Here is a 15,372-nt window from a genome sequence, read left to right as displayed (position 1 = left end):
CGCCAGGGACCCGAGTAGCGTGCTGTGTTTTCCTTGCTCAGGCTCCTACACAAATGTTCTGTGAAAGCGCCTGCCCCTGTGAAGACATACACTAGACAATATGAACCCGCAGGGCAGAGTGTGCTTGCCCCACGTGGGTGAGTTTCTGCTGCAGTCACCAACCCCACCACGTGTGTTCCATGCATTGTGCACAGGGCTGGACTTTTCCACAAACACACGGTGTAACCTCACAGCCAGGGCGGCTGTTTCAGAGCTCACAGTAAAAACTCAGCAAACTCACGGGCATGGGGGAAAAGATGGTGGGAAGGCTTGGGAATCCCCCAAACTGCTCAGTGAACACAACTAGGTCAGTGGAAAAAATCGTATGAACACTTTTCACTTTAGTCGATTCTGCGGCCCCTAGTTCTGCTGGTCGGTCATAGCTGATATCATTAGTGCTTTCTGGGCATGCTGGTATGCCTTTTTATTTTATTTGTTTCTTTATTGATTTTAGAGAGAGAGGGAGGGACAGGGAGAGAGGGATAGAAACATCGATGAGAGAGAACATCGATTGGCCACCTCCTGCATGGCCCCCACTGGGAATCGGGCCCACACCCTGGGCATGTGCCCTGACCGGGAATCGAACTGGTGACTTCATGGTGCAGGGTCCACGCTCAACCACTGGGCCACACCGGCCGGGCCAGGCTGTATGTCTTTCACAGGGGTTGACTCCCAGGACTCGGCGTGATCATCCACATTACAGCCCTCACGCTGCGGAAGAGAGAATGGACACTGAGAGGTTCAGGGACTTGCCCAGTTTGGGCAGCAGAGGCGAACAGCCAGGAATGCAGACCGTGGAACTGGGAGCCTAGCACGGCCTCCCGGCGTCTGTCCCATCCCCCGTCAGGGCCACGCGCGTGGACAAGGTCCTTCTTATCTGCTAAATGAAATTTATAAATACCTGTTTGTTTTGCCTGTCTTCAACGGGCAGAGTGTGGCATGAAGTGCTGGATAATATAAAAGTAATGTCCATTGGCTTTGTAAACACTGTGATACACTCTACCGTTGTACCCTTTTAAGCGTGCAGTTCGTAGCACCCAGCCCGTTCACACTGCTGTGCAGCCATCCCCACACCCATCGTGAAGCCCGAGTTCTCTCTGTGCGTCATCTGCTCTCACTGGCCCGGGAGGCTCCAGACCACCCAGGTCATGCCGCTGTGTGAGGGGCGCTCCGTCCTACAGGAAGGACAGCCAGCTCTCCGGCCCAGTGTGAGGGGGAGGGAGCGGGAGGAAGATGGCCATGCCCATGTGCCTGTGCCCCACCCTTTCAGAACCAAAGCTGCATGGTAGGTGGAGCAAGGACTCGTGAGCTGGTCTCAAGAGGCAGCTGTCCCGGAGGGCTCTTCCCGTGACTGCCGTCCCTAGTACTCAGGTTCTGGCTCATGATAGCAGCAGGCAGGGCACTGCGCCTGGAGTCAACGGCAGGGGTAAGTTCATTACGGTCCCCCCAGACCAGGTGAGACACAGGTCAGCACACACAGGGGCCCTGGCCAGCACCGGTCGGCCATGCCACATCAGAGGTCAGCAAGGACCAGGGGGCCACGTGCAAGTCCAGGCTGGCTCCCTGTCACCCAGGCACCCTCTGCGTGGGCCCATGTGGGAGTGGGGAGAAGACGTCAACAAACCTGCTTAACCCAGAACAGACTGAGACAGCATTTATTTTATTTCCAGGGAGCACATGTATATACTGTTGTTAATCCTCACCTGAGGACATTTTCTCCATTGATTCTGAGAGAGGGGGGAGGGATGCAGGGAAGGAGAGGAGAGACGCATTGACTGGCGGTCTCCCACCAGCGCCCGGACCGGGGCTGGGATCGAACCTGCAACCCAGCTACGTGCCCTTGAGCGGAATCGAACCTGAGACCCTTTGGTGCCTGGGCCAATGCTCTAACCACTGGGCCACTGGCCAGGGTCAGGGGGCGTATATTAATTCAGTCTGTTCTGCCTTGTCCCCCTGGATGCAAATAGGAGATGACCGTCAGGATTTTCCTTTGTGGAGACTCCTTCAATCATAAGTGAGCCAGCTATGATGGTTTATTACTAACAATGAATTAATGTGAATTATCAAGTACACATCAGCTCCTCCGTCACTACCCACTGCCCAGCATCAAATACAATCACCCGAAAGAGAATTCCAGATTTTATTAGAGAATATATCTAAAATACAGCATTTATTTACTTAGGATATATTATCTGGATGGAAATATACTCTGTATCACAACTATAGTTATAACAATTTTTACAGATAATATCTCATGTACACCTCTGTAATTCGAAAGTCACTAAATTACAACAGAGTTCATAGTTAAGATAATGTTGCTACAAATATATAAGAAATTTAAAGTTTCTCTTTCATACGACATCTTGGAGTCAGGAACATTGACTTCATCGGGTTCACATCACGCAGAATGGGGAGTATTTCGCCTGATTTCATCACACCGCTCGGTTGACCTCAGGATAAGATCTGAGCTCAGTGCGGTTCTTGCTGCTTAAGACGCGCTTTCGGGGCAGCGCTCACCCCGGCGCTGTGAGCAGGTCAGGGCACCTCCTGCTCTCCCTCGAGTGAGACGCTCCTACAGAAAGGCCAGGCCGGGCGAAGCGCCCGCAGCAATGCTGTCAGCTCCCCCACTTTAATAGGAAGCAAGCTGGGCGAGAGATGAGGGTGTAGGTTCGGGACGCCAAGCAGCCAGGGTCCGATTCGCGGAGTAGATTGCGAGCCGGCAGGGAGTCCCGACTGGCCGCGGGACACGGGGCCTGGGACGCTCTCACTGGAAGGACGCCCGGACCTGCCGGCCTTTCAGGGGCTGTGCGGGGCGCCAGTTGTCCACCATGGGTTTCTCTGCTTCCCCCTCCCCACTGAAGCTGAGCTGACGGAACTTCGTCATCTGAAAGAACAAACGTGGACGCTTCGGCAGGACTGACTCACAGGCCGGGTCCCATCTCGCAGCCCACCCCCAGCAGTCACGGCACGTGCTCCACGTCCCCACTAGGTACGTGATCACACACGGATCGCACAGTCTGCCTCTATAAAACACACAGAATCCTTGCTGCCGTTTGAAGGGACATTTCCAGTTAAGGAGATGTTTTCCTTTTGATGTTATCATCAAAAGCCTATAAATGCCTCCGAGATATAAAAGAACAACAACAGTTCTAAATGCAAATTACAGTTCTGTCCTCTGCCCCAGGGAAGATAAAGGACAGCGTGTGCGCAGCTGATAGGATGGTTCAGCGTCTGTGAGCCCAGCAGCCGAAAGATAGACAGACACACGGAAATGCAGGGAGGAATGTGCCCGAGCTGGGAGCTCGCTGAGTCCCTGTCTTGGTTGATTTTTATTCCCTTTTAAACCTGTTTCCTGGCCCCGTGGTGGACATAGGCAGCCCTTAGCCCGTCTCCCACTTCTCAGAGGTGGTTTCACACAGGGGTTCTTCCCTTTCCCTACTGGAGACGTGGTCTAATGAAGGTCAGTGGCCAGGACTCAGTGGTCTTCCCCTGATCTGTTTGGTTCAGTAACATTCCCATAGCCACCCCACAAGGTCAGCTTCGGTCCGGGTCCAGCCGGGGCCGGCACCTGCCTTGGCTGCCACGCCCTCGCCGCCTGACCGCACGGACCGCCCGGCTGGGAAGACAGGTGTGCGTCATGGCTGCTCCAGCCACGTGGCCTGAGTTTGGGTAGATATCTCTTCTCCGTGGCTAACCCTCGCCTTGGCCAGAGCCAGAGTCAGGATGCTGAGGATTCTCCTGATCCCGTGTAACCTCGGGCGTGAAATCCCTTCGGCCAGGGCCTCTGTTTTCCCAGTGTTCATCAGAAAGCATTGATTAGGGGACAGACCCTCTCTCACCTGACCTCCACTGTCCAGTTGCGCAGCCTTGGGTTGTGGTCAATAACAAGCAATGCTCATTGCAGGCCTGCTGCTCGGCCCTGTGCACAGCCGGGGGCCCCAGGTCTGCCTGCCACAGCCCCTCACCTGCACCCCCACCCCGTCAGGGGGACCCACCTGCTCACTGCTCACACTGATGGGCTCCCTGAGCACAATCCAGGTCACGCACTCCAGGAGAGGGGGCGTGGTCAGCGAGCCGGGGTAGGTCCAGTAGTCCAAGCTCGACGGAAGGAGCCCGCGAGGGTCGAAGTCGGTGAAGGCGGCGCTCTTGCCCTGGCCCCAAGCAAACACTCAGGTGAGATGTGTCACGTGACTGGAGTGGAGGCGGCATAATAATAGCCTCAACATAATATTTTTAGAGAGAGGTCCATATTCACCAGATAACATAACAGAAAGGGCTTAGCGGAAGAGGTTTGACTTGGAAGTCTGGACCGGCAGATGTGAGCAGGACAGCCCGCCGGACCTCACTCGGTGAGCTGACCTCGAGGTCCATCAGGTGTCCCAAATGGCAAGGTTTCATTCTTTCACGGCTGAGTGATGTTTTATTCTCTATCTCGCATCTTTGTATCTGTTCTTTTGCTGGTGGACACTGTGTCTGTTCCCTGTAGGCTGTGTCCCTGCCTTGGCTATTGTGAATCATGGCTGCAGTGAGTGTGAGGTGCTGGTGTCCTACTGACTTAGTGTTTTCAGGTCAGGTTTATCCTGTGGGTCAAGGGGTCGAGTAGAAGCGGCAGGTGAGCATTTCAGTAGACACAGCTGCTTCCGTGTGAGGATGGGCTTCCTGGAGCCAGACCTGCCCCGGCCCTGCAGGAGTTAATTTACCCAGATGTCCCAGGACCTCGACCCAGTGTGCTGTAGGAGGCGTCTGAACACGGACAAACCCATTCGAGGAGGTCGCAGAGTAAAAGCCTCCACGAAGCAGGGCCTTCTCCATCGTGTTCACCATTGTAGTGAGGGGCTGGCACGTGGCAGGTACTCAAGAAAGCCTGTGTGAGTGAGGGAGTAACGGCCCGAGGGTCTTCCAGCCTCTTCCCATCACGAGCCCCTGACTCGTGCACATGGGCGGTTGGAGAAAGAGAAGGAATACTAAAGCACAAGTCTAAACATCAGACTCGCGTGAGTCAACTTTTGGATAAAAAAGAGTTAAATACATTTTACCTTTATTAATCACGTCCCAAACACCACTTGTCAAATGGAAACTATTCCATTTGAACAAAATACTTGTCCATAGCCAGTGGGGTATGGAAAACAGACCCTCGGAGGTGGCAGGAAATGCAACTGTACCTTTGTTTTAATGGAAGCCAGCACGTCGACGACCTTCTGTAGGCCCGGTTTAGCATCGCCAACCTGCAGAAAGACACAAGGGACGAGACACTGTATTCCGGGTGGCACCACACCAGTTTGGATCTGGGCAGCGTATTATAACATTTCTGCAAATAGTGAACCCAAACCCCACGCTTGCCACCTGGCGTGTCAGTCTTAGCGTGATTGTACCCTCACTATGACTTCCCTGTGAATATCGACGGCCACCCTTGGCTTCTACCCCTGCCGCCCCCTGAAATGACCCTCCCGACCTGCTCCAGCATCCACAAGTCCTCCAGCTGCCCCAGGAAGACCACTGGTCAAGTGCTCACCTCAGTCTGCTGTGGGATTCTATGGGCCTCCCTCGTTTTACAGTCTCCCCTGTGGCTTTCCTTCTGCCTCCTGCCCCCACATCCCCGGACCCTCGTGTTCCTTTGGCCGTTCCATCAGCATCTTTCCCGAGGCCCCCAGTCCCCATGCGCTCCATGCCTCGGATGATCTCACGGACTCAGGACTCACCAGCCAGATGGCCCTCCGCTGGCTTTCCAGCTGGGGCAGCTCAACCTGCCTGCCCCGCTGCCTGAAATTCTCCAGTGCGGGGCCCCTGTCCTCCAGCCCACAGAGCCTGCTCTTCAGTTAGCATTAGGGGGTCCAGATGAGTCCCCCCAGAGGTGCCTCTGGTGAGCAGATTGTTTGGAGCTAAAGTCAACTTGAGCTGCAGCCTCAGGAGAAACTTCTGCCTCTCCCCCTAACTACCGAGAAGAATTTGAATTAGAGGCCTTGCCTTTAAGGGATGACCAGAGATAACTCCGACTGACATAGCTGTAGGGCAAATTTCTACTAATTAAGGGACTGCTTTTATCATGCAGTGACCGTCACACCCCCAAGGCACCTGGGCCCTCGCTGGCTGGGATGTCTTACTCCCATGCTCCCTGTCTGCCTCAGGGCCACTCCTGTGTGGCTCTCTGACTCCCCCATGTCCGCGGGGTTCCCACACATACGTAGGTATTCAATTTGCTTATTTGCTCTTGTCTCATGTCGGTATGCTGATTAGATTGGTGAGGGCAGAGAAAGTGTGTCTCCCCACAATCATCTACTAAGAAATAGCACTGTCCAGCTTCAGGCTGAATTAGGAAGCAAACTGGCAGGCGTGGGCGGTGTGCCTCGGCCGCCTTCCTTCCACCTGCCAGGTGTGCGTCCTCACGTTCCCCTGTAACAGTGCCTAGTGAACACGGCAGGCCTCTCCGCCCGCCTCAGCCCGCCTCCCCGCACTGGCCCACAGGGGGCAGAGTGGGCCTGGAAGCCTTGTGAGCCAGAGGCGTCCCCAGGCCCTCTGTGGACCGTCCAGTCGCGCCTCTCCTGGGAACGGGAAAGAATCTGGCCGTCCACTCACCTTCAGAAACACACCCAGCACAGCCAGCCCGTCGGGCTGCTGCACAGCCTTGCTGAAGGCCCCATACTTGGTGTTCCAGTGGACCAGGTGCAGCTGCACAGGAGACAAGGCACAGCCATGAAGCCAGCAGGCACCCCTCCCCCCAAGTCCACTGACCCCCCGACTGCCTGATCCCCTGAACCCTCAACCCCCAGGCTCTGCACAGCTCAGGTCTCCAAAGCAGCAGCAGTTTCAAACAGAGACCTCTCCTTCATCGTAATTCTGATGACCCACTGTCTGCATCTAGCACGTGATTTCATCGACAACCAGCAGATGCATATTCTGGGGAAGACACAGGTTCTGTCTCAGATTTCTATAGAAGCAGGGTCTCCCCCTTGGAGTCATTCACTCCACGCCAACACTGTCCTTGGAGCGGGGAGAACACCACAGGCAAATGGGAGGGCCCTTTGTGACAGAAGCAGTTCCTCCGGTTCGCGTCCAATCTACAAAATTAAGCTTTGGGAATGAATGCTAAATGTCACTTTGCATTTTTCCCAGAAAGAAGATAGGCACCTCACCTCTGCTGAGTATTTTTTCTTGTCCACCGTGTGCTCAGAGCCCTGCCCGTCACAGGAGCCCCAGTGAAAGTGAAATTGAATCAGTCTGTAGGTGTCAGCGAGAGGTCCTTCCTTCAGCACTGGGAGGTAAGACAAATACATGCATGTGTGTGTGTACACATATGTGTACACATGCACACTCATCCAGGTGCTCAGAAAACACACACCATAAACACTGCCTTTGAATCCCGTTTCATAGTTCTGCATTATGCCTGCGACAACATTTTCACTTTGAAAATGAAATCCAGACTCAGGTTTCATCCACAGCGCTGATCAAAATCTTTGCAACTGTCTCCCTCAGTGTGCTGCCTGAGGGACAAATGCTTTTCCCATCTGTGTTCTGAGCACAGTGACACCTCTTCTGTTTGCCTTGGGGTCACAGATTCAGGGGCAGAGAGGAAACTTTGAGGAAGCTATTAATTCCTCCTGTGGGACTCAGAGGAAGTAGGTTCCCCGGTACTGCTGGCCAGAGCTGGCCTCCTGTACACTCAGGAAAATGTGGGAGCCGTCCCCCCTCGGCCCGGGGACTGTCCGCAGCGGCTCAGCTGAGAGTTTCTGCAATAGAAGCATTCTTGATCTCAACGCTCTCAAATCCTTTTCCTCACGAGTTTTTCAATTTCTTTAGTAGTCATGACCATCCAAATCCAAAGGCCACTGACTAGCTTTGTGCCCTTAGAATGTTTTCTCTCTCTGACTTTAATTCCTCATCTGTACAATGGGTGCATCTGCTTGTTGATTACTCCACTAAGTATCGATCACCTGTTGTAATGTTAAAAGATTATTATATTCTAGCCCGGGCCAGTTTGGTACAGCGGTTGGAGCGTCAGCCCGTGGACCAATGAGTTGCGGGTTCGGTTTCAGTCAAGGGCACGTACCTCAGTTGCGGTTCATCCCTGGCCCTGGTTGGGGTCATGCAGGAGGCAACCAGTTGATGTGTCTCTCTCACACTGATGTTTCTCTCTCTCTCCCTCTCTCCCTCTCTCCGTCTCCCTCCCACACTATCTGAAGAAAAATGCAAAAATATCCTCGGGTGAGGATTAAAAAGAAAGAAAGAGTATTATATTCTTAAAGTTTAATTGCTATCAAAAGTAGCATTTCTGTTCCTTGAACTAGGTGGTTATTTCTCAAAAATTCTTAACATGAAGTGTAGTCAGATAGAGGCAGCAACTCTTTGTATCCGAGAAGCGGGAGTGACGACATCTGGTTCAAAGACAGCAAGCAGATGCCACCCTCTGGGTCAGCCTGTTTACTGACTCACTTTGGCTGCCACAGGTCCCTGTCTAACTTCCCCAATTTAAAATGGGAACTGTTTTCTGAACGCAAAAATAGGTTTTAAAAGTGGCAGGAATTACTGACTGCATTTTTTTCTCTGTAAAATGAAGACATGCGGTGGGGGCTCTGACGGGCGACAATCCATCATCACAGAAACGTGCGCTGAGGGGATGGACAAGCAGACAGGGCGTTCAATCAAATTGAAATCCAAGTCTCGACACCAAGAGCTGTAGCCAGTTTTCATTTTCATGATCACCAACTAAATACATGAAACACAAACAACCACCAAGTATTTTATGGACCAATCTGTGCTCCTAGGCAGATTATGTGGGAAAATTGCGTAAAGTACAGGTTATCTGTGAAAATCAAGACATTCACGCCAGTCCTATTGCAATAAATCAAACCACCTACGCACATTAAAAACTGAAAATTTAACATTTTTGAATTTCTTTCTTCCAAATAACCTTATTACTACTGAATATAAGACACATCCGAGTAACAGATCCCAGTGGCTGTCAATAATCTCTCTAAGACCCAAAATACAAATAAACTAACCCAATTATCTTTGGTTGAAGATTAAAATGTCAGGGGGTTTCCTGTCAGTGCAGTAAGTCAGTCCGCTGAAAACAGCATTTCCAGCAGGTGCCCAGCGTCTCCGGGAGCAGCTGGGAGACGGCCGAGTCACGCCTTCCTGTCTGGGTTTCTGGGCTGTGGCCAGGAACTGTGGCCTCTACTAAAGGTAAGACGACGAACATCATGAAGACAAATCGGAGGAAACAACGCCCACGTTCCACTTCTCTCGAAGGAGTGAAGTGTTAGCTGTCACTCGGACTCCAGTGAACACAACTACAGTGGGAGAGAACAGAAGTTTCCAGACCCCAGGTCATGACAATTATACACGAATAAGAAAGAAACACGTTGGACATGAACCTAACTCGAGTGTTGGTCAGTGTTGCAGGGTCAGGGTCCGGCTCACACCAGGACAGTCTGCACAACGAGCCTTCCCTTTGCTGTGGTTCTGTTTCCTTTCAACCTAAGACTGTTTAAAAGCTTCAAAAGCAAATTCCTGAAAGGCGAGCTGGACCTAGCGATCACCCAGACCACAGCCTGCGGCACCGAGCCCAGGAGAACTCAGCTGCCTTCCTTCTCTCTTGACCTATAAACAGATAAGAAACATTCCAATTTCTAAAGCAGCAGACATGACGAGAGCGTCTGTGGGTTACCCAGCCACCCGGGCTGTGGTCTTCAGCGCTATCTGCCTCAAACTGTGCAGAGTGTTAAACTCGTTCATAAAACTGAAGAGTTGGCAGGAATCAGTCATTTTGACCACTATTCTTTTCTCTCAGATAAAGCTGGTAAGAAGAGCTCAAGCAGGAAGAGTTGTTTTTTAAAAATTAAAAAAAAACAAAAAACAACCTAACAGGATTAACTAATTTTTTAAATTAATTTAAGGTGGTTTATTTTTTAAAGGAATTTAAAAGCTTGATGAGGGCGTTAACCCAGGCTTCTAGTATACCCTATTACGTCCATAGCAATAACTCTGCCTGCTCAGCTCCTGATTCCCAAGTTGTCAGGTTTGGGTATAAGAACATTTAGGATGTATTTGAACAGCTGGATCTATGAGAAGTTCTAGAAGACTGAAACCTTGGTGAGGGGAGAAAAGGAAATTAACTTAAGGGTTTAAAGTACAAAATAAGTGGCAAGAGATATTTAAAATGTTAACGCCATAATAATAACTTCTAACAGCTCGGCCAGTGTGGCTCAGTATTGTCCCATGGACTGAGAGGTCCTGGTTTGATTCCCGGTCAGGGCACATGCCCATGTTGTGGGCTTGATCCCCAGTGGGGAGTGTGCAGGAGGCAGCCGATCAAAGTTTCTCTCTCACACCGATATTTCTCTCTCTCCCTTCCTCTCTCTCTAAAAATGTCAATAAAAACATTAAAACAAAAATAACTTCTAATAAAAAGAGATGTTAACCTGTTGACTTAAAAATTTTGAGTGACCAAAGGATAAATTATTTTGAGACTTAAGTGTACAGAAAAGCATGTTGGTATTTTGAAAAGATATGTACACACTGACCGTCAACTATGATTATTTTTTGATGATTTCATTCCATTTCCCTTTCTAAGTGACTGCTGTGTAGGCTCAGTCCCATAGATGGGGAGGGACATAACCAGCAGGCTCCTTACACCCTGTGTCCGTTTCTTCATGTTTATTTTAAGAGGTTCTCTCGAGTTCCTTCTAACCTGAGAGTCTAGATCCTTTAACAAAAAGCCTGAAGAGTTTTCTCTGTGCGGAACGAACGCTCACGTGGCTTGTTGCTCACTCTGTGGGTGTGTTTTCCCTGAACGTCAGTATGTAACACATTCTGTGCTCCAGAGAAAACATGCTTCCATGTTTGAGCAAAACAGCTGGAGATGCTGCAGAGTTTGGACAGTTACTAAGGAGTCTCCGTGTAAGGAGCAGGTGTTTCTGCCCCTCGTGCCCGGGCCAGTGCCTCCTCGCCCGGGCAGGGCAGGCTCTGTGCTGTCCCAAGTCAGGGTCCTGCCTGCTTCCTTTGCCTGGGGTCCCCTCCAAGCCTCGGCATCAGCCCCACTGCCCTGGCAAGCCTTTCCTGGCCCGGGCCTGCTCCTAGGCCTCCCTGTTCCCACAGTCCTGAAAGACTTCCCTGTTGCACTTATCAAGGTGACCGTCCCAGCCCATTACTTCCCGCCTGCCTACGAGACGCACCGGATCCAGGACAGGAGCCCCGTCTCTGGCCTGCCCGCGGGGTGCCTGGCTCACCTGGCCTGTCACTGTGTTTGCGAGGATTTAAAAATAAGAACCAAGTGAGGCCCACATGTGTCTCTAAAGCGTGGGTTTGAGCCCCTGCCTAAATGAAACCACTCGGTTTCCACGTTTCACAGTCTGAACGTGGCTGCCACTTTAATAATACATGTGCTCCTCACCGGAGAAGCAGAAAATGAGCTGGAAAGCCACCAGAGAGTGACAGGTGCGTGGCAGACACATTGCTACCTGAACATTGAAATCAGTACATGCTTTCATGTAAATGAGACGTCCAGATACATGGACAAATAAAATGTTAAAGCACCTTCGAGTGATGGGGGGTCATCTCAGAGCTCAGCAAACACTCTCTTTCCTTGTGGTGGACACTACCCTGCCTCCAGTCCCACAGGTGAGAAAGCAAGAACTTCGAGAGGTCGGGTTACTGCGCTTCCTGGGGCCAATGGGCTACAGCCTGAACCCAGGGGCGTCTGACCCCAGTCTAGGCTCCAGACTAAATGCTGATCCACTTTCCCGAAAAAATACATATTATTGACACAGTTTATCTCATTGTTTTCTCATTGTTCCAAAGAAGACTTGAAGCATTCAGTTGGCACATAACTTGATAGTGGATTCTTTATAGCATCCAGGGAGGTACGTAACTGGTATACACATGGAAAACAATGATTTCATTGGCAACATTGAATGCACATTGTCTCTTTAAAAAACAAGCTGACAGCTACAGACTAAAGTAGCTGACTTGCTTTGCTTTGATTTTTAATAACTAAATATAAAGTTTTATAGCATCCTCTCTCTATGTACTATACCTCCAAAACCTTTGCATCTTCCTATTATAATCTAAATGCGTGAAGGAGAGAAATTGTTTCCCTCCCATTTAACTTAATAATCAGAGCACTGTTTCTTCAGAGTGGGAGGCATGCTTGGGAAGGCGACACAGCAGAGCCCCACAGGAGTGTCTCCAGGGGACGTCTGCCACTAACCAACTCTGATACTCAGTCTGGTAAACCACAATGCTCTGCCAGAATGCGTGTGTATCCATGTGTACACGTGTGCGTGAGTGCACATGTGTGTGAGTGTGCCTGTGTACTGGATGAGGTGACCCAGGGCACAGGTTGTAAACATTGCTCATATCATCTCTGCAATATCCTCTATTGAATGATCTTCCAAAATCACTATTTTGAAAGCCAGCATCACAAAAATTATAAAAGGGGAAGGGGTTAGGAAGATTTTTTTCCCCAAAACTGAATATATTGGATAAGTACTGAAAAGGAATAGCCAATGTAATCATAATGGCCATGATTACACTTATTTGATATATTAGTATATAGGTCATTGTCGCACCATTTTAACAACACCATTGAATGCTTTTCCTCATCTTGTCCCAAGTCCCACAGCCCCAAACCTCGTGTGCCCAGAGCAGCCTCCAGTGACCTTCAGAGACCAGCACTCAGGAAAACAGGGCACCGGCAATAAACACAACCAGGCCGCTACGTGTCTGGATGAGTTGTTCTATGTCTAAACAGGGAAAAACAAAGCATTCCATGTGCGTCCTGTAAACAGCTCATTACAAACAGATGATGGTAATTGGTTTTGTCAGTAATGGGCCAAATATATCCACCAGCTCTAATCTAACCCATTTTCACTGGGCAGTGAACTTCTGGATGGCCTCAGACATACTGCCACCTTTATCTCACCCACCCAGTGCCCAGAAAATGCTCAGAAATGTTGTTTCCAAGAATTTTGGTGACTTCTTTCTTTTCTTTTTTAAAATCCTCACCGAAGACATGTTTCCACTGACTTTTAGAGAGAGAGAGAAAGGGAGAGAGAGAGAAACATCGACATGAGAAACAACTTAAAAGTTCCAATTTTGCAAAATTCATCACTGCAGGTCTTTCCTGCCAGGGGACCCTGCCTTCTGTGACTTTTCAGAGGCATATTTCAGTTTCTTAATGCCCTATAGGTAACCAGAACTGTTTCAGGGAGAAACAACATCAGGTCACTTCAAGGTCATCAGCCTGCCCCTCCACACCTGGCACCTGTGATGGTCCCCAAAGTGGTTCTTCCAGGGCAGAGAAGGAGTCCCCTTGTTCCGCTGGGAAATGGCTTCTGAGTAAGAGCCTCCAGTTATTCTTTAAACACTGACCTGCTGTGTCCTGGGAGTCATCAAACTCTACGTTGAAAGCGTGGCCGTTGTTGACGATTCTCTTCGATGTCGCCTGCTCATAGCAAATGCTCAGGGGCTTCAGCTTGGGGTCATGAGCTGCTGCTTTGGTGTCGATGTCAACAGGGGACTGGCGGTTGCCCTTGGCGATGGGAAAGTCCTTGTGCCAGTGCTCCGGTCCTGGGTTGAGAAGGGACCTGTGAGCCCCAGTGTGGGGACGGGCACACCCACACCCCTAGGAAAGGGCAGTGATGCTTGGTTCCCATTTTGGCAGCACCACTGAGCTGAATAACCTGGGAGGGGGCAGGGAAACACTCGTGCCTCAGTTTCTCCATTTCTCTTATGGGTTAATACTGACGTCTCCCTGTAGAGACTGTTGCGAGAACTGGCATCCCCACGGGGAAAGTTCTTAGAGCAGACGGTGAGCTCCAATTCCACGGTGACTGCCCTACAATTATTCACTATTTTCATGCCATTTCACCAACACGCAGCCAGGGCAATGGGCAGACACAAGGCAGGCCGATGGCTGGGATCTGGGACATGGGATCTGGGATATAGGATCTGGGACATGGGAGCTCCCTTCGGACATCCCAGCGGTTCAGGACAGCGTGTGTCCTGCTGCTGTATGGAGGGCAGTCACGGCTCAGACAGCCAAGATCCCCACAGCCCAGGACGTCCCAACCCCCCAAAGATGCATCTTGCCGCTGATCGGATCCGTGACCGGTAAAGCCGGGTTCCTGTGACCCCTGACATGAGGGTCTGGAGATGAAGGGTGAACTCAGAGATCAGCGAAAGGATTCAAACCGCCGGAAATGCCCGGGACAGGTGGTGCGAGAGCCTTCACCACAGGTGGCGCTGAGGATGGGGTGCGGGGGTGCGAGGCCCCTACTTCCTCTGATCTAACATTACCCTGTGCAACCTAGTTTCTCTTCTCCTAGGTCCAGGCAGGAGGGCCTCTGGCTCGGGAACTCGGGAAGGACCGTCCTGGCGCCTCACGCCAAGACTGCACCTCCCTCCGGCCCTGTGCGCTGCGGACGCGGGGATTTCGGGCAGCGGGCAGGCCGGGCGCGGGCGCCACGCGCATGGGGTCCGGGCTGGGGCGATGGGTACCCCGCCGGGGCACCTGGGCCGCACGATCCGGCGCCCACGGCCACCCAGGTGCAGAGCCGGGCCGCCCGCGCACTCACCGTTGTCCGGGTCGTATCCCCAGTGGTGGGACATGGTGGCGGCGGGTCAGGCAGGCAGGAGTTGGCGCGGGTCCAGCGGCGGCTGCTCGGGTCCGGCACGGAGTGTCCGCTGTCGTGCCGGCACTGGCTTTTATAGGCTTCCGCCAAGTTGATGCTGGGGGCGGCCGGGGTGGGGGCCCGGGCGGACCTGGCGGCGGAGGTGAGGGCGGAGGTGCTGTCCCCGCGCAGGGCGGGCCGGGCGGGGACAGCGCCCTCTGGGCTGCGCCTGCTGCGCTGGGAGTGCCTCTCCGCGGCCGCGCCCGAGCCCCTGGGCGCACCGGCTCCCACTCGGGGTCGCGCGGGGCTGCGGGCGCCTCCGCCCACCCTTTCTCCGGGGCGCGGTGTCCAGCGGCGGCTCCCACTGAGCGGCCCGGCCCGCTCCTTCCCTCCCGGCCATTGTGATCGCATCCCTGGCCGCGAGCCGGCGGCCCCGCCCGTGCCGGGGTCTCGGCCCCCAGGGCCACCCCCGGTCCCCACCCGGCTCACGGCTCTTTCGGAGCTGTGACCTTGGGGCAAACAAGGATGCGGTCGGCAGGCTGGATGCCAACAGCCCGCGCCCCCCGCTGGCCGGCTGTGGAATAGAGCCCGGAGCGCGGGTGAGGACAGCGCGTCAGGGCCGGGACGCCCCTCCGCAAGGGAGCCTCGCCGCCCTGCCAGGGTCCCCCCACCCCACCCCGGGCCCCTGGTGGCCGGAGATAGCGCTAACTGCACATCCAGCCGC

The 15,372-nt window shown here is 52.5% G+C and overlaps 1 protein-coding gene across 10 annotated transcripts; it reads right to left on the bottom strand.

Moving 5' to 3' along the window:
* Nucleotides 1-2,165: 2,165 nt before the first annotated feature.
* On the bottom strand, nucleotides 2,166-14,783 carry CA2 (carbonic anhydrase 2). Of its 10 annotated transcripts, none has more exons than XM_036264483.1 (9): nucleotides 14,613-14,748; nucleotides 13,408-13,605; nucleotides 12,963-13,061; nucleotides 8,565-8,642; nucleotides 7,170-7,288; nucleotides 6,613-6,705; nucleotides 5,202-5,264; nucleotides 4,035-4,190; nucleotides 2,166-2,923 (listed from the first exon to the last, which is right to left on the bottom strand). In XM_036264483.1, exons 1-9 carry the CDS (start codon nucleotides 14,644-14,646, stop codon nucleotides 2,804-2,806), a joined length of 960 nt encoding a protein of 319 aa, XP_036120376.1. In that variant the 5' UTR covers nucleotides 14,647-14,748; the 3' UTR covers nucleotides 2,166-2,803. The 10 variants fall into 10 exon arrangements, with proteins under 10 accessions (XP_036120376.1, XP_036120383.1, XP_036120378.1 ...); XM_036264490.1 differs by lacking the exons at nucleotides 13,408-13,605; nucleotides 14,613-14,748 and adding exons at nucleotides 6,856-6,933; nucleotides 9,036-9,326 and having other exon boundaries at nucleotides 8,565-8,739; nucleotides 12,963-13,062; XM_036264485.1 differs by lacking the exon at nucleotides 6,613-6,705 and having other exon boundaries at nucleotides 14,613-14,783.
* Nucleotides 14,784-15,372: the final 589 nt, after the last annotated feature.

This window comes from Molossus molossus, unplaced genomic scaffold (assembly GCF_014108415.1).
Source record: "Molossus molossus isolate mMolMol1 unplaced genomic scaffold, mMolMol1.p scaffold_m16_p_16, whole genome shotgun sequence".
In the NCBI taxonomy this organism is placed as follows: Eukaryota; Metazoa; Chordata; class Mammalia; order Chiroptera; family Molossidae; genus Molossus; species Molossus molossus.
Note: the sequence above shows the minus strand (reverse complement) of the source record. Positions and strands in the feature narration are given on the sequence as shown.

Bases quoted from the DNA above. Each gene is read 5' to 3' on its own strand.
- CA2 (XM_036264483.1), bottom strand. From the start codon at position 14,646: ATGTCCCACCACTGGGGATACGACCCGGACAACG. The intron at 6,706-7,169 runs GTGAGGTGCCTA...TCTCCTGTGCAG, and splicing joins AGAAAAAATACTCAGCAGAG to CTGCACCTGGTCCACTGGAA. The intron at 2,924-4,034 runs GTGGGTCCCCCT...TTGTTCTTTCAG, and splicing joins TCAGTGTGAGCAGTGAGCAG to ATGACGAAGTTCCGTCAGCT.